This window comes from Porites lutea, chromosome 3 (genome assembly GCF_958299795.1).
Source record: "Porites lutea chromosome 3, jaPorLute2.1, whole genome shotgun sequence".
Lineage (NCBI taxonomy): Eukaryota > Metazoa > Cnidaria > Anthozoa > Scleractinia > Poritidae > Porites > Porites lutea.
The window spans coordinates 46,195,124-46,219,140 of record NC_133203.1 but is presented as its reverse complement, the minus strand read 5'-3'; the positions used below and the strand labels follow the sequence as shown (position 1 = coordinate 46,219,140).

The 24,017-nt window shown below is 37.4% G+C and overlaps 1 protein-coding gene and 1 non-coding gene across 2 annotated transcripts; one reads left to right on the top strand and one right to left on the bottom strand.

Annotated features, from left to right (window-relative positions):
• Positions 1–633: 633 nt before the first annotated feature.
• LOC140931268 (activin receptor type-2A-like) lies at positions 634–20,572 on the bottom strand. The gene is made up of 6 exons (XM_073381037.1): positions 20,442–20,572; positions 11,172–11,528; positions 8,332–9,056; positions 6,163–6,301; positions 4,392–4,522; positions 634–2,930 (listed from the first exon to the last, which is right to left on the bottom strand). Exons 1-6 carry the CDS (start codon positions 20,497–20,499, stop codon positions 2,724–2,726), a joined length of 1,617 nt encoding a protein of 538 aa, XP_073237138.1. The 5' UTR covers positions 20,500–20,572; the 3' UTR covers positions 634–2,723.
• Positions 9,752–9,824, top strand: Trnaa-ggc (transfer RNA alanine (anticodon GGC)). The gene has a single exon. It is a non-coding gene; the product is annotated as a tRNA-Ala (tRNA).
• Positions 20,573–24,017: the final 3,445 nt, after the last annotated feature.

The following is a 24,017-nucleotide window of genomic DNA, read 5'->3' as shown; positions in this document are numbered from 1 at the left end:
AACTATACGTTCGTAAATAAAGATATGACAGCGGGGATAAATGTATCGTAAAAATAATGAAACTATTTACAGATATAAGAGATTGCCCTTGTTAGTCCTCCTGTACAATGATTATTGATTCGAGTACATCTTAAAAAAAGGAAATACCTTCCTTCTAGATAAAATTATTTTTTTACGACAGCATATCTTGGTTATCACAAAAAATACATTACAGCAGCATAGTTTGTCCTGATAATGACAATAAGTGGACAGAGAATTTAAATATCCTTGGTTATTTTCCGGTGGTAAATTTGTTGGATGGGTGTCATTACAAAGCATGTGATTTGCAGTTAACCCTTTGAAGAACAGGTGTCCTAAAGATGATCTCCCTGTGTTACCAGTTAGAGCATCTTAACATAATCAAGCATATAAATATAACTTGAAGAATATTGCATGTCGCTCTGACATTCATTATATACTAATAGCTGAGTTTCATTTACTTACTGGGACATGTTTGATTCAAACAAGTGCATTAGTGAAGACATCAATACTTGAATTTCAGTGCAAGATAACAAAGTACGTGAACCAATAGACAAAAGAGTGTCAGTGTACAAGAAGATAATTTGCGCCCATAGTTTTTCTTAAAACGTAGTACTGAATTCCTAATTCACTACCAGTGGCATTCTTAATAGGAAAACAAGCTGAGTACCAAAGGATCATTTCAATGTGTTTCTTGGTGCCGCAGAAGCCACTGTTGGTTAGCTACCCAACCTTGTGTTGTAGTTATGGCTAAGTAGCCTGCATGAAAGGTGTTTCACTTGGAAAGGGGGTTCCGCCTTCCGCGCGCGTGAGAAGCACGAAAGGCGCTTCTTCTCTTCCTCCCTTCTCCTTCACGAGCGGTTTTTCGCCCAAATTCCCTTTCCCTTCCCTTTCGAATGCTTCCTGTGAAATGCTTTGTATACATGTAACTCATTTGGTGATCATGCCATTCACAACACAGTCTTTCCTGGCTTTGGCTACTTTCGTCCAACAGAATATGTCTGTTACCCAGAAAAATGAAATTACACACACTCCATTTCATTCCACTTCAGTCTCACAGCGAACATTCTTACTCCTCATTATATTGTTAAGCACCAAAAGCTTCATTGTCGTGGATATGATACTTTCTGTTTTGCATATCTGCAGAAAGAGAGATGCTTTGAAGAATATAGAGAGAAGTCGTTACGTCACATTGCCATAGTACCAAAATTTCAGGATGACAACAAAACTGAAAACGTCACTTAAAAAGTGAATTCCCACTGTTTCAAACTTCACTGATCAATTTCAGTTAAAAAATAATGGCGAAATTTTCTGGCATTGAATCTGTAAGGACCGTAGCTAAGTTTAGAAAAAGAAAATTAAAAGAAAACTTTTGTGTTCTGTTCACCAACTCCATAAAGCGGGCGTCTGAAATTAGGAAGTTTCATGTTGCAGTCGTGCAGCGACGGCTAAGAAATGTACAAAAAAGCATGATGTAGGTGCAAGGTTGTTGTCTTGCTAATATACATGTAAACCTATTACTTTTTTGCCTTTGCTCGTTGCCAACGCCGTCATCGTGATCCAGAAATTTTGTTCCCATGGTAATGTGACATCACACCTCACCTCCCGATTATTTGACCTGGAAATTACATGTAGGTCATAATTAAAACATTTTGCTGTCTTAATATTAACAAGATCGATTACTCCTTATTTGGGAAAAATGTAGCATGCAATCCCACCCAATGAACACTGTGCTTTAATTATTATAAAGCACTGAGTCATCACACTTATTAAAGATATTGTGTCAATACTGACGCTAATAAGTGTGCCACTATGAGTTAAATGTGAGTATGACAATAAAATAATGCTTAGAAAGCCTTTCACTTATCTCCACACTTTGACATTCAGGAGCTGATTATGAAATATTATAACAAAGAATAAAATTTGCAATTCATAGATACAAATAACTGAGCTTGGCCCATTGGGCTTTAAGCATAGTGATAACAAGTCTAAATAGTGTATTAATAATATATTTTAGAGATTCACATGATAATATTATTGTTACTTATTACCAATACATGGATTATCACACTCAGTGGCTTTGGCTGTATGATGGCAATAACTGTCACAGTACTTTATGACATGGTGACAACAACTATGATAAGAAGGAAGGTGAAAGTGATGAGGACCATGGTTACAGTGAGAGATAAACCCTTTGTTGGTGAAGGTTGAAATCATATGAAGTTGTGAAGATCTTCACCATGATAATGATGAGAAAAGTTTTAAAATGCAGGTTGTGCTTGTAGCCATGATAGCAAAATGATAATGACACCATTGAGACAACATTGTGACCGCATTAAGCTTATGTTGGATAATTCTGGAAATTCCCTGCTTATAAAACTGACTGAACAGAGTCCACAATGATGCTGGGATCTACCAAGCTCATCCCCGGGGACTCCCTTCTTCTTGCCCAGAGCGAAAGTGAGAGCATGAGAATGAAGTTGGTGACTGACTAGCCATAGTACAGGAGGAATTGAGTGCACTTAAGGGAATTATTTCCCACTTTCTGTCTCACAGTTTTCAATAAGATGACTGTAATGTCCTTTGCTGGCTCATCCCAGAGCCCTTACACAGCAGCATATACTGCAGGGTCATTGCATGAAAGCCTGACTACCAGATATCGACTGTACATTACCAACAGTTTCATCCTTTAGCCATCAGATATCTTATATGGCTGACTCCTTTGACCATGTCTTAACAGGAACATTGTTCGTGTCATTCACTACTGTGGTTACAGCTGGAGGGTGTTCCAGTCCAGAAGTTGTCATTGTTTCGAACTGAGACACTCGTTCTGCAACACACGGCGCTGACAGCCTTGCCTCTGCATCTTGATCCCAACACTCTTCAATAGTTTGAAGAAAACTAGCCATTCCCTGTGTTCAGAATGATCTTTGATTAGAGCAAGTTTTGTAACTTTGGACTTACTCATGCACGTAATATTATTACTCCAAGCGGTGCCAAAGGAAGAGGGTGGGTCAAATAAAGTGCTCTCTGGTAGCTTGGGGAGCTTACCATTTAAACAGGACCATGCACCTGAGTGGAAATCTTGGGTATAAACATTAAACTATAGAATTTGATGTAGCGGAAGAACGATCCACCACAACGTATATCCAATTCAAACTAGCTGAACAGACTTAAAAGAGCAGAAAATTAACATTGCATCATCTTAAATCACAGGCCACATTTTCTGATACTTAGCAAATGGAATGGCATGAACCATTTTCCAACCAGAATAAACTGATTTTTCAGTTTTCCTACGTAAATGGTAAGAACCCCTGGGGTTGACACAACAACTTACTACATGTAAGTTATCATTACAAGTTGGCCATAAGAGCCTTGTTACCCTTAAAGGGGCTGTGTCACAGCAGTCCAGTTCATTTTGTTTAATTTTGCCAATTACTCACCCTAAATCACTATGAAACTTAAAGTAAGCAAAGAATTTACAGGTAGATGACAAAATCAGAGATCCAAGACAAACAAATATGTCTCCTGAGCATTATTTTTGAAGTCGCCAGCAGCAGGGATCAACTTTGAAAAACTGTTAGACAAACCCTCATTTCAATCCATTTAAATCTTCTTCAGTTTTGCCCATCCATGGCATCTGTTGTTTCTGTTATGTTATTTAAACCTTCCTTTAAAGTTTTAAAGAAAACATTTCTAATCTTTGAATTCGCAAAAGAGAGTCTTAATGGTAAATTAATTGTGAAATAGCAAAAGTCACACAAACGGGCATTTTGTAATTTCCTAATGGGGCTGAATTTCGTGACACAGCTCCTTTAATTCTAACATCCCCAGAGTGAATGATAGGGGTCTTGTTGAAAGGTGTCTCTATCTCTTTCATCCGTGCATGAAACCACGTGGTGTAACCTTACAAAATAAACTTGGAATTTTTATCTCACTTTGGCCACTTCTTGAAGAAGGAAACAGTTTAAAAAAGAAAAGAGAAAATTGATTCTCAACTAAAGTTTTGGCTGAACCAGAGCTTTGGACCACCACAGCTGTACTCCTATCATTCCCAGCTTGTGAATGGTAGGAGTCTTGATCTCTTGCTTCTTTCCATGACATCCAGTGGTGTCACTCTTCAAATGAAAGCTCCTGAACGGTACCTTCTGATATCACTTTATTCAGATTCTCGTAATAAATAAAACTTGGAATGTTTGTCTTGATTTTGACTTGCCCAGTTTTGGGAATGACACAGTTAAAATTGACTATCAACTAAATTTTTAGCCAACCCCTCAGTGTGCTTTGGACAACAGAGAAAAGATGCAATATCCTGCAATTCAGGCAAGCTGGTGTATTCCTGTATTCATAGAGGGTGACAAATATTATCTTACATTGTGATGAAACCAGTCTGCTCTAAACTTAGGGCGTATTTTCTTGTGGACAACAGCTTGTTGCATATCCTCTAAAGAGAGATGGGATCCTACTTCTTCTTCAAATGGCATTCTATAATCACCTACAGGACCTGGGAGAAACAGTCTTGATTTAACATGACATACATCAGGAAATAGAGCAATTTTAATTTTCAGTGGACAAAAAGCTTGCACCAGAATAATTTAAACCATATCGCATTCTTTTATACACTTTTCAAGAGCTATACTAATAGATATAATAAGTTATCTGTAATAATGTTAAAGGCAATTTCTTATGGGAGCCAGAGAAAATAAAATTCAAATTTCACAGGTAAAACTTCATATATAAGAGTTCATTAAATGAAATTTGAAATTTTTTTTTTCTCGGGCTCCCATAAAAAAATTTTCTCCAGTGTTATTACAGATAACTTACTTATTACATCCATAACCCTTGAAAAGAGTAAAAAAGAATGCAATACGCTTTAAATTATTCTGGAATAAGGTTTTTGTCCACTGAAAATTAAAATTACTCAATTTCCTGATGGATTCCATCTTAACCTTTTTTAAAAGATCTACAAGAGTAGGTGCAAGCAGTTCTACAAACATAATTGACCACTCCAGAAAATACCATAACATACCATAGTGCTCTTTGTTTGTCACCCCAAAATTTTGCATAAGCATTGTCTTCAGTTTCTCTTGGGAGTTAAAATAGCCCCAAGAGAAACTGAAAACAATGCTTATGCAAAATTTTGGGGTGACAAAAAGAGCATTATAGCTAGTATCTTATGGTATTTTCCAGAGTGGTCAATTCAATTTTACCCCTGCAGTATTTTTTTCCCCTAATTTATCACACATTTGATAATCAAACTTTGTGTCGTGACCGAAATTTGGAAAACTCCTTGGCTGCTAAGCACCTACATGTATAATCCATGATTCTTATGTGTTAACCCTGTAAGTCCCAACAGTGATCAACATCAATTTTCTCTTAACAATACCAATAAATATCAAGAGTAATGGTTATGAGAGTTGATAAACTGACCTTAGAGAAATTACCAAATTCTCTCCACACATCATTTAAGCAGGGCTGTCACTAAGTTTTCAGGTGGACAGGTAAATACAACAAGTTGGTAGCTAGGGATTTCCTTTGGTTCTATTTTTGCTATTGAAGTAGCTGGGGTTTTTATTCAAAGAAGCAGCAGGAAATCCTTGCCCCCCCCCCCCTTCCCCCCACCTTTGATGACAGGCCTGTTTAAGGAAATGTATGCACACCAGACTGGAGAATTTGAGTGTGGATTTTTGGCCTTAAAGGGTTATTATAATAACTCCTGCCCTCGTCAGCCACCATTACTTTTTTTCAGAATAATTGTAGCTTTATTTAGAGGATATTACGCGGTGGCGCGAAGATATGAATTTTATTTTCGAGTGGCTTAAAACAATATTTTACCACGAGGAAATAAAATTCATATCTTCAAGCCGCTGTGTAATGTTCTTTTTATTATATAGACAAAAAGACATCGATAAAATAATAGAGGGAAATGACCGAAATTACGTCATCGATAAACTCACATGTGAGATTATGGAAAATAAACCACTTGGGTCCCGGATGTAGTTTTTATGAATTTTACGAGTGGTATATTTTCCAGTAAAACACTCGTGTCTACATAATAATATGACTTATTTTTTTTTAAATCTTTCAATACTTTTTGAGTCATGCTAAGATCATGATTTTACTCTTACGGGTGTTCAAGCTTACCATCAACAGCAGTGCATCTCGACGCTAACTCCCACAGAACAAGGGCAAGCGCATACACATCAATATGCAAAAAGGCTTCTCTTGTAAAATTAATGGCCCCTTCAAGAACTTCAGGAGCCATGTAACGTCTCGTACCAACCTACAATAAACATTACATCATAGTTGGTTCTTAAACTCTATGAAGAAGATAACAGATTGGTGATTACCAGAAAAATAAGTAAATTTTTTATTTATTCACAATTTTATTATTATGATCTTAACAAAACTGATTACTGAATTTACATACAGTTTTGTACAGTATGTTCTTGTTATACTTAAATTCACATGTACAACTCAAAGTGGCACTCCTTGGTTGCAATGTATATTGTTTATCATAATAACCCAATAAAAGAACCTGTTTGATCTTGCTTGGCTAAACAGGTTCTTTTATTTTTGGGTATTTTAGTGGCAAATTCTGCCAGAGGGTTCTTAATCCACAGGTTCTTATTAACAGGTGTTTACAGTACCTGTTTGAAATCCACAGTAAGGGGGGAGTACTCCCTATAATGGCCTTTATGGGGAGGGAGGCTGAGCCTAACAAGAGGTAAACCTATCCGATTTTCTGTAACGTGACAAATGAATATTGATTATCTTATAAAATATATAGTACCATTCAAAAGCAAGCTGACGGTCTGTTGCGAGTCAAGAATTACATGGATTACAGTTCAAGTTCAACTAGTGAAACTGACGACTCCTGCTATTTTCATGATGCAAAATGTATAACATATCAGTCGAGCCATTTGAATGAATTCAAATTTTCCTGAAGAACTGTCAACTACTACAGTAGAAGCTCTCCTTGCGACCACTCTTGTAAGCGACCAGCTCTAGTTATGGTCACCTTTGTGAAGCCCCGTTTGAAATGTAACTTAAACTTTGTAATGAAAAGCTCTCGGAACTGAGCGCTTCCAAAAGTAACAGCAAACACTTTTTGGATATATTACCCAACGAGACTTTTCCTTTGCTTTAAAATCTCATAAGTGACCAGAGTCTCAGAGTCTTATTCATGTAAATCAACACTTTAACACTTTAAGCCCTAAGAGTGATCAGCATCAAATTTCTCCTTGTAATATCAATGCTTTGTAAAACAGAGTGGTCATGAGAATTACAGACATGATCAAACAAGATAAATTTGCTTGATATTTTATCAACTTCTCCCCAAATTTTGATCTTAAGGTTTAAAGGGTTAATGAAACTTGACCCTGCCCTAATGGTACATTGATAAAAGAACTTGTACAGTACAGTTTGGTACTTGTACAAGTTCAAGGTCATTTCCATAGCGACCACTTAGACCTAATGTTTACCCATGTCTGTTTCAGATAGAAAGACATTCATGAAACATTAATTATGTGAATTATTGATGAACTTTTGAAGCTCTCATAATCAACCAACCAGCTCGAACTTGTGAGGTGGTCCCTTACGAGAGGTTCAACTATATCTTGAATTTGTATAATCTGTTCATGTGTTTGAGAAAGTTTTTTTAATAGAGTGAAAGTTTTTTCTAATGTGAGAGAAATACATGTAAGATGATACTTAAAACTTGAACAAAGACTGTAGATTCTTGCAGCAATTCTCGAGAACAGAGAGCTAATTACTTGAAATTATATAACAAAGGCTGTTCTGGTTTGATGAGTCTCGCAGGAATTGAGTATTGAGAATTAGGATGCAACAATTGAGAATCAAGTCTTGATTCTCCATTTCTTTCTATAAGCAATTCAAACTTTACCTTTTAAATACTAAATAAAAAATTTGATTTCTCTGCTCACACTACCAACAATGATTTCTGTTCTGTTGTTTGTATAAAAAATCTTACATACAAATTTACACTTTTAATTTTCCTCGTACACTTCTTGTAGTTTTTAAATGTTTAAGTCTACACGACTTAATTGCATATGACAGTGACCAACTCGAAAGCCTAAGCTGCTTTGGTCACTGCGCACATTTCACCCTTCAAATTATTAATGTTGTTTTATTTTTTTCTTGCTTTTGTGATATATTGTAATCTGTATGGTAACCTCTTGTAATAGTGCAAAAAAATAAAAAAAAACCCTGGAAATCTGATTCTTGCTAGGTTCAAGAATTGAGTGTCAACTTAATTTGAACCGTACTCTATGATCTGCAGAATTCACTCACCTGACCATGTGTCTCCCCAGGGTCCTCTCCCATCTCAAACTTGATTGCCAATCCAAAATCAGAGAGACAACAGGTAAGGTCCTTTTTGACAAGTACATTTTTACTTTTAAAATCTCTATGAGCAACGCAGGGCTTAAAAGAAGGTCCAGGTATCTCACTGTGAAGGTAGGCAAGACCACTGGCCATGCTCCCCGCCATGCTGCATAGCTCTGCCCAGCTAATAACATGGCCCTTCAGATAATCAGCAAGTGAACCACGCTCATGGTACTGCGTTATTAACCAATATTCCACAAACGGGCCATCTGAGTGTTTCTCAGATGCAATGTAGTTAAGAATATTTTCATGTTTCAAGTTGCAAGAAGTGTAAATCTCCTTTTCACAGGCCCATGCTGCTTTGTGGGATGATGAGAAAACTTTCACAGCGACGGCATCTTGTAAATAGTCTGCCTTCCATACTCTGCCAAACTGGCCTTGAGAAATAACCTCGCGTAACTGAATCGGCCTAGCACCAAGATCTGGAGAAGGTGGTGGAATACAGTTGAGAGGCTCCTCTTCAAAAATTCGCGATGGAAATGTGCTCTTATGCCTGTGATAAATGAAGAATCCAACTACCAAGACCACTGCAAATGCAAATACTGGAAGCAAGTACAAGAAAGTCTGTATAGTCTTGTCTTTGGTGCCTGGTTGTGGAGGACTCGTTGTCAAGGTGATACTACCTCTTGTTGCTTTGGAAGGAAGAACAAAAATGAGAACCATATGAGAACCATAATATATAATAGGAATTCTGAATCTTGAGAGTATCTATACAAACTTAAAATAGGAAAATTAATTTATCAATAGAACTCCAGCTTCCTTCCTGCACTGATCACTTCAATAATAAGCTTTTAGTGACACAACATGTACATTCTTGTGCCACTAGCAGATTGGAGCTCTTTCATTTACCTCATCACAAGACTAACATAAGAAAGCTCTCTACCAGTTTCCAAGGTTCTAAATTCTTAACCTCTCTTAGTTTAGAAATTCAAAATGCAAGCCAACAAGTATCACCTCCTTTTGCTGTAAGCTGAAAGCATTCATCTTATCGTAAATATTCATTTATTTTTTCTTTACTCTGCTTTTCATTTTCTTTTTTTCTTTCCCTTTTTCCTTTTTTAGCCTGACTATGATTACTGTCAAACTCAGAAAACCGTGAGAGGCTGATAAATTTCAGGAATGTTGATTGTGTAGTGACCAATCACAATGAAGTTCAGGACATGCAAGCAAACCACAAAACCACAAAACCACAAACTAACTGCGATGATCATTCTTGACTTTCATCTACAACCGCAGTTCAAAAACGAATTATTTCATATATACTTCACATCATTTCACTCCTCACGGGAGATATGAACTCAATAAATTGACCTCGCTCCCAATGAGTGGCTTCATAGCTCAGTTGGTAGAGCAACGCACTGGCATCGCGGAGGTCACGGGTTCGAATCCCGTTGAAGCCCTGATTTTTTTCAGGCTTCTTCTTTCTAATTGCTTAAATTGGAAAATTTACAGCAATGATCATTCTTCACTTTCATCTACAACCGCAGTTCAAAAATGAAAAAAAAAAAAGAATTATTTCATATATACTTCACATCAAACTAACTACTGTTGCTGTCTGCGGTTTAGGTTTCTCACACCTCGTTGGCCTTCTCTTCTTAACACCATAACACTCCATGAATATTTCTGGTGTTCACGGTTTTGTGTGTTTCACAGTAAAATGGTTATCTCATATATTATGATATTCACATAGCTCTGCCATTGATTTTTGCAACACAGGCTACTTCAATCCAGTTGGGTTTTCAGTTGATATCCTCCAGATTTCCTCCACTGTAACTTTTATCCACATTGTAATTTGTTAGCTGAGAGAATACCGTCAAATTCCAAAAATAAGCCCCTCCATGTATAAGCCCCCCAAACCGGTAACGCAAAAAACCCTCCATTAAATCGCCTCTCCAAACATAAGCCCCCTGGGGGCTTGTACTTGAAAAATTGCCCTCAAATACAAAGTAAAACAAAGTGAAAACCGTAAATTTACTTCCAACTATAAGGCTAGCCCAATCGAGTTTGAAGCGCAAATTTCCCTCTGTAGATAAGCCCCTCCAAATATAAGCCCTTCCAAAAATAAGCCCCTCCAAAAGTAGCCTACCACTCAGGCGTTTTCAGGGGAGCTCGTATTTCGTCCCTCCCCACAAATGCCTGCTCAACCGAGGACAACATTCCTTTCCCAAGCTTAGCCAATCACATTGTACTTTCCAAATTCTTGAAGCTGACCTTGACTACAGGGTTACTAGTCTGCTACACAGCTGTTTTCAGTGTCGTCACGCAACGCTCCTCCCGTGACGACACTAAAAACGGCTGTGTAGCAGACTACAGGTTACCCGATAATTATGCGATCTGCATGAAACTTTGAGAAACCTTCATGACTTCTAATAAATGTTAGACTCAGAGCGGCAAAAGTAAGATTTTAGAATTCTCCGTGCACTGCATAACCTTAGCGAAGGAAAGAAAAGAAGGAAAAAGGTAACTCTAGGGTCACGTTTTTACACTTTCACAAGCTTATGAGTCGTATTTAGCCTGTCAACACTTTATTTAAAAACCGTTGATTGGTAACTTACCACACGGATATAACAATGGGAAAAGAATGTTTTCCGCGGTTGAGCAGGCGTTTGTGGGGAGGGATGAAACACGAGCTCCCCTAAAATCGCCTGCGTGGGAGGCTACTTCAAAAGGGCTTTTGAAAAATATAAGCCTTATTTTCAGAATTTTATGGTATATACAATTCTGAAATCTACTATATTCCAACTCACTTGATTCATTAGGAGGCATTGCATTTCCAGGCAAAGTGGATGAAAGACTGAACTGCCGATTACAGAAGTTTGTACTGCAGCAACATTTATATAATTCTTGTCTTGGTGCTATCCTAGGTGCTCCATAATGTGTACATACTTCTTCTAGACAACTCTCATTTTGTTCCTGGCAACCCTGTAATAAAACAGAGACAACACCACTCTTATTCGTCCACAAGGAATAACAGAATTGACCTTGGTCTCCACAACTAGTATCATTATTAACACAGGATCCAGACGAAGTGCAGGGTAGTCCATCAATATGTTCATTCACTTCACAAGACCGAGAAGGAGGATGGCCATTAGGAGGGGATTCTCCTGAAAGAAATAGAAAAAGTACATATAGAAATAAATGTGATATTAGGGGTATTTACCATTAACATGGAAATTTTGGAAGGAAAATCAAATGGTTCATGCCATTTTGTTTGGGAAGCTTTGGAAAAATAATATGGGCAGCAATTTGAGAAGAATCAATATTTCCACCCCTTCAAGCCTGTTCAGCTGATCAGGATATACACTGCAGCAGGTCGTTTCCCCACCAAGTCAAATTTTATAGTTTTATGTTCATATACAAGATTTCTGCCTAGGTGGTTTGTGTAAATGGCAAGCACCCTAGGGAACAGATAAAAGAAGAAAAACACTGCCGCAGATTTTGCTATTGAAGAGTCTCCATTAACCATGAGACACTATCACTAATACTTATAAGTTGAAAGAAAACTAAAATACAAGGTTGATAGTTACTAGTGTCCAGAGAACTGTTTAATTTATTGAAAGATCCCATAACCTGGAAGCCAAGTGTTAAAATCAATACCTGAAACAAGTGTTGGTGGTAGCTAAAAAACAAGTCGGTTTCATTTTCTTAACTGATACTGTTGAACCTCTATTAAGTGGCCAACAATTTAGCAGCCACCCTCCATTAACTGCCCAGTAATCAAAGTCCCAAAATAAGATAGAAACAGTCATTTGATAGAGGTGGCCGTTTAACTGGGGTTAATTTCCCATTGTTTTATACAACATTTGTATAAAAGAATGGGAAATTAACCCCAATTAAACGGCCACCTCCATCAAACGACTGTAGCCATCTTTTGACCCTTCCAATGATACATGTAGTTCTTCTATTGAAGTTGGCTTCATTTTAAGAACATATTAAAGGAAAATAAGGTCCGCAGTAGAATGAGACGAACAATGTGGGCCAGTAATGCTGCTTCTGTCATGTGTTTGTTTCAAAAAAGGTGACGTTTCTGTTAAAGATTATCCTGATTTATGACGAACCTCTATAGAGCGGCCAACCTCCATTGAGCAGCCGTTTACTGGTACCCGAAGGGTGGCTGCTTAATAGAGGTTCAATTGAAGTTTCATCATAACTGTCTCCAAAACTTTTGAAACATTTATCTTGAATGTAAATGTAAACACCCAGCAAACATCATAAACAGCCCTCTTGTCCCAGTAATGAGTCACCTCACTGGGACAGAAAACTGTCCCCTGGTTTATAAACAATGGTATGGGGAAACCTATGGATAGTCATACTTGGGAACAAAAAAGGGTCTCAAGTCAAAATTTTTTTTGCAAATCTATTTCGATCTTTCTCTCGCTCGCTTTTTTTCCTTTGTCTTTCTTGTTTATTATCAGTTTTGTTGCCCACTTTATCATCTTTCTTTTGCATGGAATTGTGGCTGGCTAACTTTTTAGCAAAAGGACAAATTTCATCTTCAAAGAGTAGTGTGTAAACAGCGAAATTGGCAGTGGATTTTTCCCCAGAATTTTACCGTTCTTTGTGAGCGTACCTCTGTCAGGATTGGTAAGAATATCAAAAACGAGGTATCACTGAAAAGATCTATCTTTGCTGACATTGCTACTGACCAATTTATACCCTGCGAGTAGAGGCCCTACGATCCAACTACATAAGTCGGGAAGGCTCAAGGAGCGTTAAGTTTTTAGGCGACAAAAAAGGACGAATGAAAGGTTTTTTACCTGGAAGTTTGGAAAATTGACTGAGTATTTTTCTATCAAGTCTATCTTTTGAACTATCACAACTGTTTTTACAGTTGTGAAGGTTTGTATTTACGTGCTTCACCAAGACGGTGTAAATTAAAAAGAGATTGAAATATGATCTTGAATAGCCGCTGTGAATCATTTTTAGCTCATGGATGACGTAGTCATGCCATGGGCTTTTGGAGGCACTCAAATGGCACTTGATCACTCACTCACTCACTCACTCGATTCTCATTAATTTATTCATTAAAGTCAGATTAAACATGTTACTCCTACCTCCCTTACTTAGTATTACCTTTTTTCCAAGTGCCTTTTACGTACATGTTTGGAATATTCTAGAGGGTACTAGTAAGGCAAATTTTTTTTCCCGACGCATCAATTATAGAGATGGGTTTTGTATAAATAACAATAATTATTTTAAAGAACACTGATAATATCATCCGCAAGAAATGGACTTAGAATTGTTAAAAGGACATTGAAATAATTGAGCGTGGATCATTGTTGTATATTTGGACAAATTGTGCACATTTGTTCCCGATATCGTACTTGATATGGAGAAGATGCGAGCAACAGAAGCGTGAAAGAGCTTTTGCAGCCTGACGATGGGATTTCGTTCAGCGAAAAGCGAATAAGCCAAAGAGCCTTATAATCACTGCAAAAAAACTGTCCTCAAATTGTTAAAGCGACATTGAGGAGTATCTATTGAGGTTTATTCAGTTATTTGGACGAATCCGTTCGACCATTTGTCTTTGTATGCAAACAGGGAATGAATTAATGTTGTGTCAACTAGAAGCACAGGTTTTAGAACCAACAAGCGTTACGCTATTTTGCTTGAATTCTTAGGTGATCTTTGCCTTAAAGTAGGCTTTTGTGTGTCAGTGATTCCATTTAGCAGTGCTATTAATGTAATTTCTACAAGAAATGCTGCGCTGGTATAAACAAGTCTCTGGCGAAAGGCAATCTGATACTTCGACTGCGTTTAAATTACTTGGCTACGTCAAAGCACGTACTGCTTTGAGCTTAATTTTACATGTACTAAAATAATTTTTAGCTCGTGTTTATCAAAAGCGCCTTCTAAAGCAGTTCAATTTAGCCATAAACGCCTGTATTCTGTATTTAATATAGCTCGTCCTGCATATACTAACCGTTACGTACTCATCATACGGAAACATTTATTTGAAAGCATCGCACTTTTAAAACCACGGTTTAAATAAAACTCATGTATGTAAAACTTGGCTATTTTACAAGAAAGTGCACTGTCGTTCGGAAAGTGTTTGACATACACATGAGAAAGCAAACTATTATACAACTAAAAAGCGTTAATAATTGCTTTTAAAAGTGATCTTTGCTTTGTAAGTAGAAATGCTGCGCTGATAAAAAGTTTCTAGAATATTTAGGTACACATGCAATCGGATACTTCGAGTCACGCTGTATTTTGGCAAGTCCGTACACAATGAACCGTTCAAAAAGATTTATATGTTTTTCTTTGATTATTGAACTGTCTTTTCTACACTAATTCAATTCATCCATGAGCTCGCTCCTAGGAGCCTTTGATCAAAAACTGGAATGTTTTTGTAAGCCTTTCAAAAGTTACCACAAAACATCCAGCAAAAAATAGGGAGGCATAAATAACGCTGAATAAATGATAAAAGAAACGTCCAAGTGTACTGTTCGTGTACCATATGACACATGTAATTTGAAACCAGCTTCCATTTCCACAGATCGTGACTTTTTATCAGTTTTTACTTCATGTGGTAGTGACCTAACGTTTCCAACGTTGAAGGGAAAAATATGATTTTATTATCAATGGTTTTTCGAAGACTATTACATTCATTTGACGCCATTTTCAGATGAGAAACTTCAACTGCTCAGCAAGGGAAGTCACAGAAGTGAATTTCAAGACATAGTGCTTGTTTGTTTACCTTTTGTCAGCGGAAATATTTTTTTGCCTATGGCCGACGATCAAAGGTTTTCCATTATCGTTTCAAAAGTGCCAAATGAGCAGGGAATTTTGTTGTTTGCTCACTGGAAGTTATACTGAAAATCATAAGTTTAAGGCGCCCATTCGGGCTCCCTGTTTGAAATTTTGGTTGCCCGAGGGTAAATCATAGGCACCTCTGGTGACCGGGCGCCTGTTAGGCAGCAGCCTTGACTACCTAAAAGTTCTGTCGAAGAGGTTTCATCTGAATGGTAACACCAGAGAATTTTGTCCATAGATTTACAATGTAAAAATACGATTGACACATACAAGTAATCCCAGTGGTCTAGACAAGAGGGGTCAACTGATACTTGAGAATAGGCCAAAACCTTGACTGCTAATTATTGAGAAATGCATGTTTTGAACTGATATCCAAGATGGCAATACTATCAGGATTAACTTGAAGCTGGAACAAAGCTGATAGATTCGTCAATACATAGTAACTAACAAGACACTTAAAAAGGGATCCATGGTTTCCAATGATACTATTGCTTTAGCAGGGTTCATACAAAAAACTGCAACCATTTTTTGGGACTTTTCAAGGACCACATTTGATTTTCAAGGACCACCTACCAGGAATGTAATTTCACAGATTGTACAAAAATGCACATTCCCAGTCCATTCTAACAGGACTTTTTAAGGCTTGAACTGTTTGCTCCACCAACTTCCCTACACTTTTCAGTTCACTTGTCTTAAATATTATTGATAGTTAACTATTGCATAAAACAAAAAACACTTTGTGCAAATCACCATTAACTTCTCTGAGCTATGATTTAGATTCTGTCTTTGACAACCAAAAAGCATTAAAAAACACTTTCCAGGCCACTACATTTATTTTAAAGTTGAAGAAAATTTAAGGACTTTTCAAGGAAAATGGAATTTAAGGACTATTCAATGACTTCCCTTAAAATTCAAAGACTTTCCAAGACTGTGCAAACCCTGTTTGATGAGCCGTTTGGACAGGATGGCCCACCATGAAACTATCAGAATACTTCAAAAAATAGATTCATGGCATTTAACAAAATTGGCTTTACGATTCTATGAGTTTGGAGTCAAAGGTTTGCCATATATATACAGACAAAATTGGTAGTTTCCATTTAACTCCCCTTGTTGAAAATTATGACATTCGGAAGATTGTACTGTAGATACAATGTTACTAGTGGCTAGTGTGAATTTAATGATGTATTAATTAGGAACAGTTTAGGTTAATTACTACACTCTTGCTAAATGGCTAACAGCGGGGGCAAGGTTCTGTTTAATACAAACTCCTAACAATGAATACAGTTTAATTTATCTACCCATAGAGGCAAAGCTAGAGAAGAACCATCCCTGAAATTAGTGATTTGAAAACCTTGACCAGTTGTTCATTTAGACTCTCCGTAATTAACATTATTACAGTAGTTTCACTCTCAAGACATTTAAAAGACAGAAGACTGCGTGACGATAGTAAGCTACCAACAATAGTACAAATATATTTTAATGTAAAGCTTAGGGGAAGTTGAACTATTGCTAATGGAGAGTTTATTTATTTATGGGTCCACATGCTCAAGTATTTGTATCTGGGATTGTTGTTTTTGTTTTGAATTCAGACAAAGGCTTTGGCACTACTATTTCTTCTCTGTAACAAAACTATGTGTCAAGGAAGTAAAAATTAGAAAACCCGACCATAAAAATGCACCAATGCATCAAACCACTGATAACTAAAGTTTTTCACCTCAAAAAGTACAGTAACTAAGCCACTCAAAACCTTTTGCACATAAGCATACAGAAAAAACAAGAGAAAGCCAAGGCCACCATTAAATAAAGAGGTACATGTAATGCAGTGGTAGAAAGCAATGCACAATAAAGATCATGCTCTATTTTTGAGATGAGGAATTTAAGTTTACTTAAATCCAAATTTTCTGTCTAAAGGGTTCTCGTAAATGAAGACAAAAGTACAGTTTTATCTTTTTTTATCAAAATGGTAGTGTTTGTGGTCAGAACAGCTGTTTTCTGGGGATGCAGTCACACTCAACCAGCATTGTAGGTCACAGAGCAGGAGGGGAAACAAAAGCAGCGATAGGTTCTCTAAAAACAGCACTTTTTAAAAAGCTCAAAACTGCATTACTCCCTTTTACTTTTCAAAATCATTGGTAAATCAACTTAAGTTTACAAGAATGAAGCATAAATAACTCACTACCAAAAAGGAGGTTAGAATTTTAGATCTTATCCATACTTTACTTTTGAATTTCTTGAACAGTTCTGGTTCATTTGAGAAGCTACACAACCTCAACACATTGTTTCACCCCATATCTCAAGTCAATCTCAAACCAGTCCTTAAGATACTGAGTTGGTTTCTAAGCTGTATTCAAGAGGTGATAACAAAAATGTTACCTTTTGTTTACAACTGAATGACATATAAGAAGTTAAAGCCTAGCCATCAGGGCCGGGTTGTTCAAAGCTGTGTTTAGAGAACTCAATGTTGATGTAAAATTTGAATTCAGACATCAAAGCTTAAAAAGCAAATTCAGTTTCATTCATTTTGTCTACAATTTGATGATTGGATACTCTAAAAAGAATAGAGAAAATGATTTGAGAAAATACTTTTGAACAAAAGAAAAAGACACCTGGAGTAAAATTTAACCCTGGGTTAGCACTAATCAGCTTTTGAACAACTGGGCCCAAGAGTTAAATGTAAGGCAATAAATTGTTGTGGGGTTCTCCGATTCTGATTTTTTCAAAATGAATTGCCAAAAACAACTCTATATCCCCTACAGTAAAAATTATTTTAACCCTTTCAATGCCAGAGTGAATGATAGAATCTTGTAAGGTTGATACTTACTGAGTATAAAATCCCCTAGTGGCCATTAAACCAAACCCTCTTGGTATTACTTTCACATAGCACTATTTATTGTTCATCTTTTATAAAATGAAATTTGTTTTGATGAGCTTTGAGTTTGCTACTTCTGGGAATTGAAAAATAAGATAATATTAATTTTTTTACAAGCAGGTTCTGCCACGTCAGGGCACAATAACAATATTATTATTATTTCCCTACTCCTGAGTAAGAATAGCACAATATTACTTGCTCTTGAAATGAAAAGGTTTAACTACTGAACGCAGACCTAGACTCTCAAATGGCTTACAAAAAACATTGAACTCTGAGATGTGAAGAGCAAAGCAAAATACAAACCTCTGGTATTCAACTTCCTTAAACATAACAAGGCCAGTTTTTTTGGTGTGAAGTCTTTTAACATTAGCTGCCTGACTTAAATTTATCAAACAAATGCCAATCAATACAACAGAATTGTGACATGCACCCATGATATTAGTTACAGTTTCAAGAACATCTAATTGGAGCAACATAAGGGTAGGGTGACCACTGGTGAACCTACCAAGCTATAATGTAGCATTTCGTCAGATTGAGTTCACAAACAAGCTTGATTTTGATGAGGGTGACTTAAAACTCTCAAGCATATGTTTCCCCTCGTGTCTCTCCCGTGGTTCCCTGAACATGACTTGCTTTTTCTGCTGAATGAATAACAAGTATTTTGGGCGATACAAAAGTACAGGACTTGGACACACTGCAGGCCTTCCACTCCAGCTCGTTCAGTTGTTGTCAGGGAAGAGACATTGCCTGTGCTAACATAATATACTATTGCAACTGTCACTCACTGACTCCATATTGTCCCATAATTTGTTTATGCCTTTCCCAGTTGTAAAGGTGTACATAAATAAAAGGTATACTTTATATCTTAGCAAGAACAAGACAAAACACAAGAAGAGGTCAAGAAATGTGACCCAGTAATCTCCCAAACAGCACCTCTGAATAACTTAACCCTATGTTTGCTGTTAACTGCAATAAAGCATTTAGTAAAGGTCTTGGAGAGCTTCAGACACAAGCAAAACAAGAAAGGCAATTTTTGTTTCCCCATTTAATTCATTTTACTTGATATTGTTTTCAAAAGAGCGAAACACGAGATCAGGATTTGACACGAGATACCTTCATTTTTAAGTGCTCAGAACCCCAACGACTAGTATTATCTTTTCGGATCAAAGGCATTGTCAGCAGTACACATGTACAGCAAATCAACTTCTATATAAATTGTGATCTCTCAATAGTGCAAAAAATCAATATAGTTTTACAGACAATTGGGTTGCGGTAGACGGGATAGTTTCTCGACAAACCACTCTGATTAACAAATGATACGTGACTTTACTTCAGCGACACTCGACATGGAATGAGAGAGCTTCTACATGTCTTTATTCAAAACAACTGGTTGCTTGGCTATATGGCAGAAAATTGTACGAGATAATGTACACAAAAAATCACAAAAGCTTTGTTTTAATACGGATCGAACCCCAGAAATCATTAAGGACGAACAAACAAATCTCGAAGTGCTGTTTCAATGAACATTCTAGCAGAAAAAAAAGCTGAAGGTTGTAGTTTCATTAAAATCGTAATAAAGAATCGTACGTGATGTAAATATTATAGACTTTACAGAATACATTACCAATAACCCTAAAACCATAGGAGAATTTAAACGGTTTTATCTGAACAGCACGAAAACTAGTCAAGTTCTTCCCATAGAAGAATATTTTCATACTGTTTCAAAAAACCAAAAGGAGAAAAGCTAGAATGTGTTTTTTCATCGGAAATGAATGTGATACATCAATACATCAAAAAAGCCGCAATTTACAAGATCGATTTTCGGTAAGTGAATGAATACACGTCGACGGAGTTCGTCACAACACTTGTACCAGAACCTCGGAATCCCTGTGAACACTTTGCAAGAAAACACATGCCTCTAACTGCCTAGAACGATACAAAACTCTTTTTAGTGATTCTTTAATTAAAGGCTATCTTTATTTTGCTTGAAGGAGGAACGTCAGAATTGAATAAGAAGATGCTATCGATCGTAATACATATAAACAAATGCGTTCTAGGTCATTTCCAAGGGGTGTCACGGACAGTTGACTCTCCTACTCGAACCCAAACAGACCACTGCTGAAGACTAAATTTCCCATTTCAGTAACCAGAAAAGGCAAACAGAACTCCATGTGGCATTTATGTTTACCTAAAATCATCAAAGTGTTCGTGTAAATGTCTTGATTTGAGAAATACTAGACACAAACGTAGAAAACGTGTTGTTGTGGAGAAAAAACGATCGGTTTTGGGCGCCAACGTATCAGGGGCATTTGGCGAACTTAGCATTCCAAATCAGATTTAATCTGACATCATACGTCTTAACGCAATCCCTTCACAAGCTCCATTTACCTACCTAAGCAGCAAACAGCAAGAAATAACAGCAAAAACGCTCTGAAGTGGCCTTCACTCATTTCTCCACATTACTCTTCCCTTGGCGAAGTATCCTTTAGCGTGGAGAAACGAAAAACCCCGTATGCTCTTGTGGCTTTTGATTGACAGATGTAATCACGTGTTGCCATTAGTGCTTTTAGTACGCAGATTATTGGTCATTCACTTGTAAAAGACTAATCGCAGGCCATCGATGACTGACACTTTGTTTTGAAATTCCTGCTGGGTTTCCGCTGTGACATTGGCTAATAAGTAGTTTAAAGAGCGCCGCCACAAATCGGCGAGGCGAAGTAACCTAGATTGTTATGTAATACAACCCAATACGAAAAAAAATAGAGTTTATAAGGTTTTTCAAGAAGATACTGACCAGATATTAATACTTAATTTACAATCCATTAAAAGATATCAATATATACCAATTATTATGGGTTACAGCCGTGACTACAGCCAACAACTATATCGAACTATCAACTACCGTATCCAGGAGAGAATAATCCTTTGTAACAAAGACTCTTCGAACAGCGCCGGTTGATTTTTCAATTTTCAAATAACAGAGAATAATCTTTGCTGTATCTCAATGCGTCAACTCAACTTACTACTCAAGACTTTATACAAATAAATAAAAGGGCTAAAAGAGCTGAAACTAATTACAAAGCCAATTGCCTGTCGTTGTCAGTGACGTGGTTCCTGTTGATGTGCACTCTTGTAGACTCGCCAACCCCCAAAAGAAAAAAAAATGGGCACTAAATGCTGATTTTTGGCAAGCGAGCTTTTTTCATCTGGTTTTTTCTGTATGTGCTGGCCAATCCCATAAATTCACAAATTTTAATTTTGGTGACGTTACTTTTCTCTTCTCTATTTGAGACTGTTCATGGATAAGCGCCTCTTACCTAATTTCAACCTCTTAAATTTCCTAACTTACAATGATACGGACCTTTAAGATACTTTTAAGAACGTGCAATCTTCAGTCCCATTTGTCGGCCATATTGACTTCATATGCATTTAAGCTGGCACTTTAAGGGTTCATTAGATGTACTGAGAACTGTATTAAAAAGGCCATGATTTCATTTCACAATTAAACTTACATAAAACTTACATAGATTCCAACCTAGAGCTGGGAAAAGAAGTGAGAAATGGGCAAAACGTCTTGAGATGTTCGATCTTCTCTTTCCCGACTCATCTAGGAAAGATCGAAGAAGACTCGAAGAGACCCTGCTAGCAGGGTACAATTTTCGAAGCTTATGTAGTAAATTCCCCAAGACTTTCTGAAGTTGAATTTTTCACATTTCACTGTCCAGGTTAGACTATTTTTCGCTCAAAAAAGGAAGTCTAAAATTCTCGGATTCAGAAATGTGATGGAGAGAGGAATCAGAAAAATCAGGTTCTCCGTGATACGTTAAATTGCATCTAACATTTTCTGGAAAAAAATACTGAATCCCTCGTAATTTCGAAAAGACTCAAGTTCCCCTAGGATGACCGAACAGATACAAATTTCAAGATAGCCCCGCTTGAAATGCATTTCTCGATATCTAAAAGTACTCTGGAGGAAACCGTCGTTGGGTGCCCATGTAGGGCATAGTCTTTTGTGAAGGATCACACTCACTGGTCTTTTAAAGACCAACACTCACGGTCTTAAAAATAACTGAGAAGAAAGTGCTGTCTTTGTAATGACATCTGCAAATGATTAGACTTTCAAGTCTTCTCGGATAAGGACGATAAACCGAAGGTCCCGTCTCACAAACCTTGTTCACATATAACTCTGTGGGACGTTAAAGAACCCACACATTATTCGAAAAGAGTAGGGGACGTAGTTCCCGGTGTTGTGGTCTATCTTCATCACTTACATTATCACTCATCATGAGTTGGGAGGGTTCAGTGGGCTCATAAATGGACTGATAGCGGCTGCCATCGGCGCCCTTAGTATGCTAATGTCCGAGCCCACTGCAGAAAGCTATGTAAAGAGGACATGTATGTTTGTCCTCTCAATCGCGACATTTACATTTACAGAGTTTACTACAGGCAGTTCCCTCGCAATAAGGATTCCAGATTCCACAAGTTAAAAATTTCCTGGATTCAGGAATCCGGATTACCTTACATGGGGCGATAAGTGTATTGGAAATCATTGGAGGCATCTTGCTAGTGCTGGAACCAAAAGGCGCAGATCTCAGCTGAGATCTTTAATAGTTTTTGAATCAGTAATCACAGTCATACTGCTAATTCGTGACCTTTCAAGCACTTGCTACCTTTCTATTGTTAGAATCTATTTTTTTAAAAAAAATCAAAATAAACATAATGATGAATCAGCCACAATTAGGCAAGAATCACGAAAGCGAAGACACGCTTCAGTCACGTCAGTCGAACTGTGGCTGGAAGACAAATATTGAGAGTGAGAAAGGTGATCTGGAAGGATTGACACCTTGTAGCACCATTTCCTGTGATTAAATATAGCTTTTTTAATTTGGTGCTCTACGGTGTAAAGGTATAAATTAAACAAGAATGTTCCTTAAATATGATTTCGTTTGGATCCAAGCTGATCAAGTTAGACGGTTGCCTGCGTGCAGACGTCTCCTATTTCCTTTGTTGCACGCGGAAAAGGGACGTCTGCGTAACGCCGTCGCTAATCGTGTTCCAGCGTCCCGCTGGCAGGGTATTCAATTTCGCATAAATTGTGAAATAATATCCGGTTAGAAATAAGAGTTGACAGGCCAAACACAACATCATAAGCTCTTGATAATGCGAAACGTGACCTTGAAAGTCTGCTTGAACAGAGGTTTTTCTTCTTTTCTCTCTCGCGCGGTTACTAGCACTACACAGTGCATGTAGAATTCTAGACTTTGACTGAGTAAATCTCGTTTTTGCCGCACTAAGTCTTACATTTAGAGGTCATGAAGCAGGTTTGTTACATGCATACTGAATAATCATTTCCTGTGGTTTATGCTTCTGTGGGTGTTGCTGATAGGATTTGATTTCAGATGCAGTTGTAAAGTGTTTAAATTTTCTTTGACCTCTGTTTGTTACGGCTAAATAAAGATTTTAGTTTCTTTGGCTGGCTTTCTCCGAAATGCCTGCCTGATGCGAAGTCCACGCCGCTTTTGTAGTTTTCTCAGGCACTGTTTACAAATATGATGTGATGTGTCATGCACAGCAATTGTAAAGAAATAATTTCCTCGCACACGTTGAATTTTCCGCGTCCTCGCACAAGATTTCAACGGTCTGCACACAATGGCACATGTTTTGATTTGTTTTGGCTGGAAAACCCCGATTACATAAATCACCACATACATTATCAGTCCAGATTCGATAACAACCAATCAGCGTTAAGTCAAACAATGCGCACTGTGTGTCAGCCTATCACAGCATGTTCCCAAGATCTTGGGAACCCAGCGGGACGCTGGAACACGATTAGCGACGGCGTTACGCAGACGTCCCTTTTCTGCGTGCAAAAAAGGAAATAGGAGACGTCTGCACGCAGGCAAGTTAGACGGATTAACTCAGAGCTATCTGTATTTAACGACGCTGATTACAATCGCTTTTATTTTCT

Excerpts from the sequence above, each read along its gene's own strand:
- LOC140931268 (XM_073381037.1), bottom strand. The coding sequence starts at position 20,499 with ATGAGTGAAGGCCACTTCAGAGCGTTTTTGCTGTTATTTCTTGCTGTT. Across the intron at positions 9,057-11,171 it reads AATGCCTCCTAATGAATCAA|CAACAAGAGGTAGTATCACC; the intron begins GTGAGTTGGAAT and ends TTCCTTCCAAAG. Across the intron at positions 2,931-4,391 it reads CAGACTGGTTTCATCACAAT|GGAATGGCTAGTTTTCTTCA; the intron begins GTAAGATAATAT and ends TTCTGAACACAG.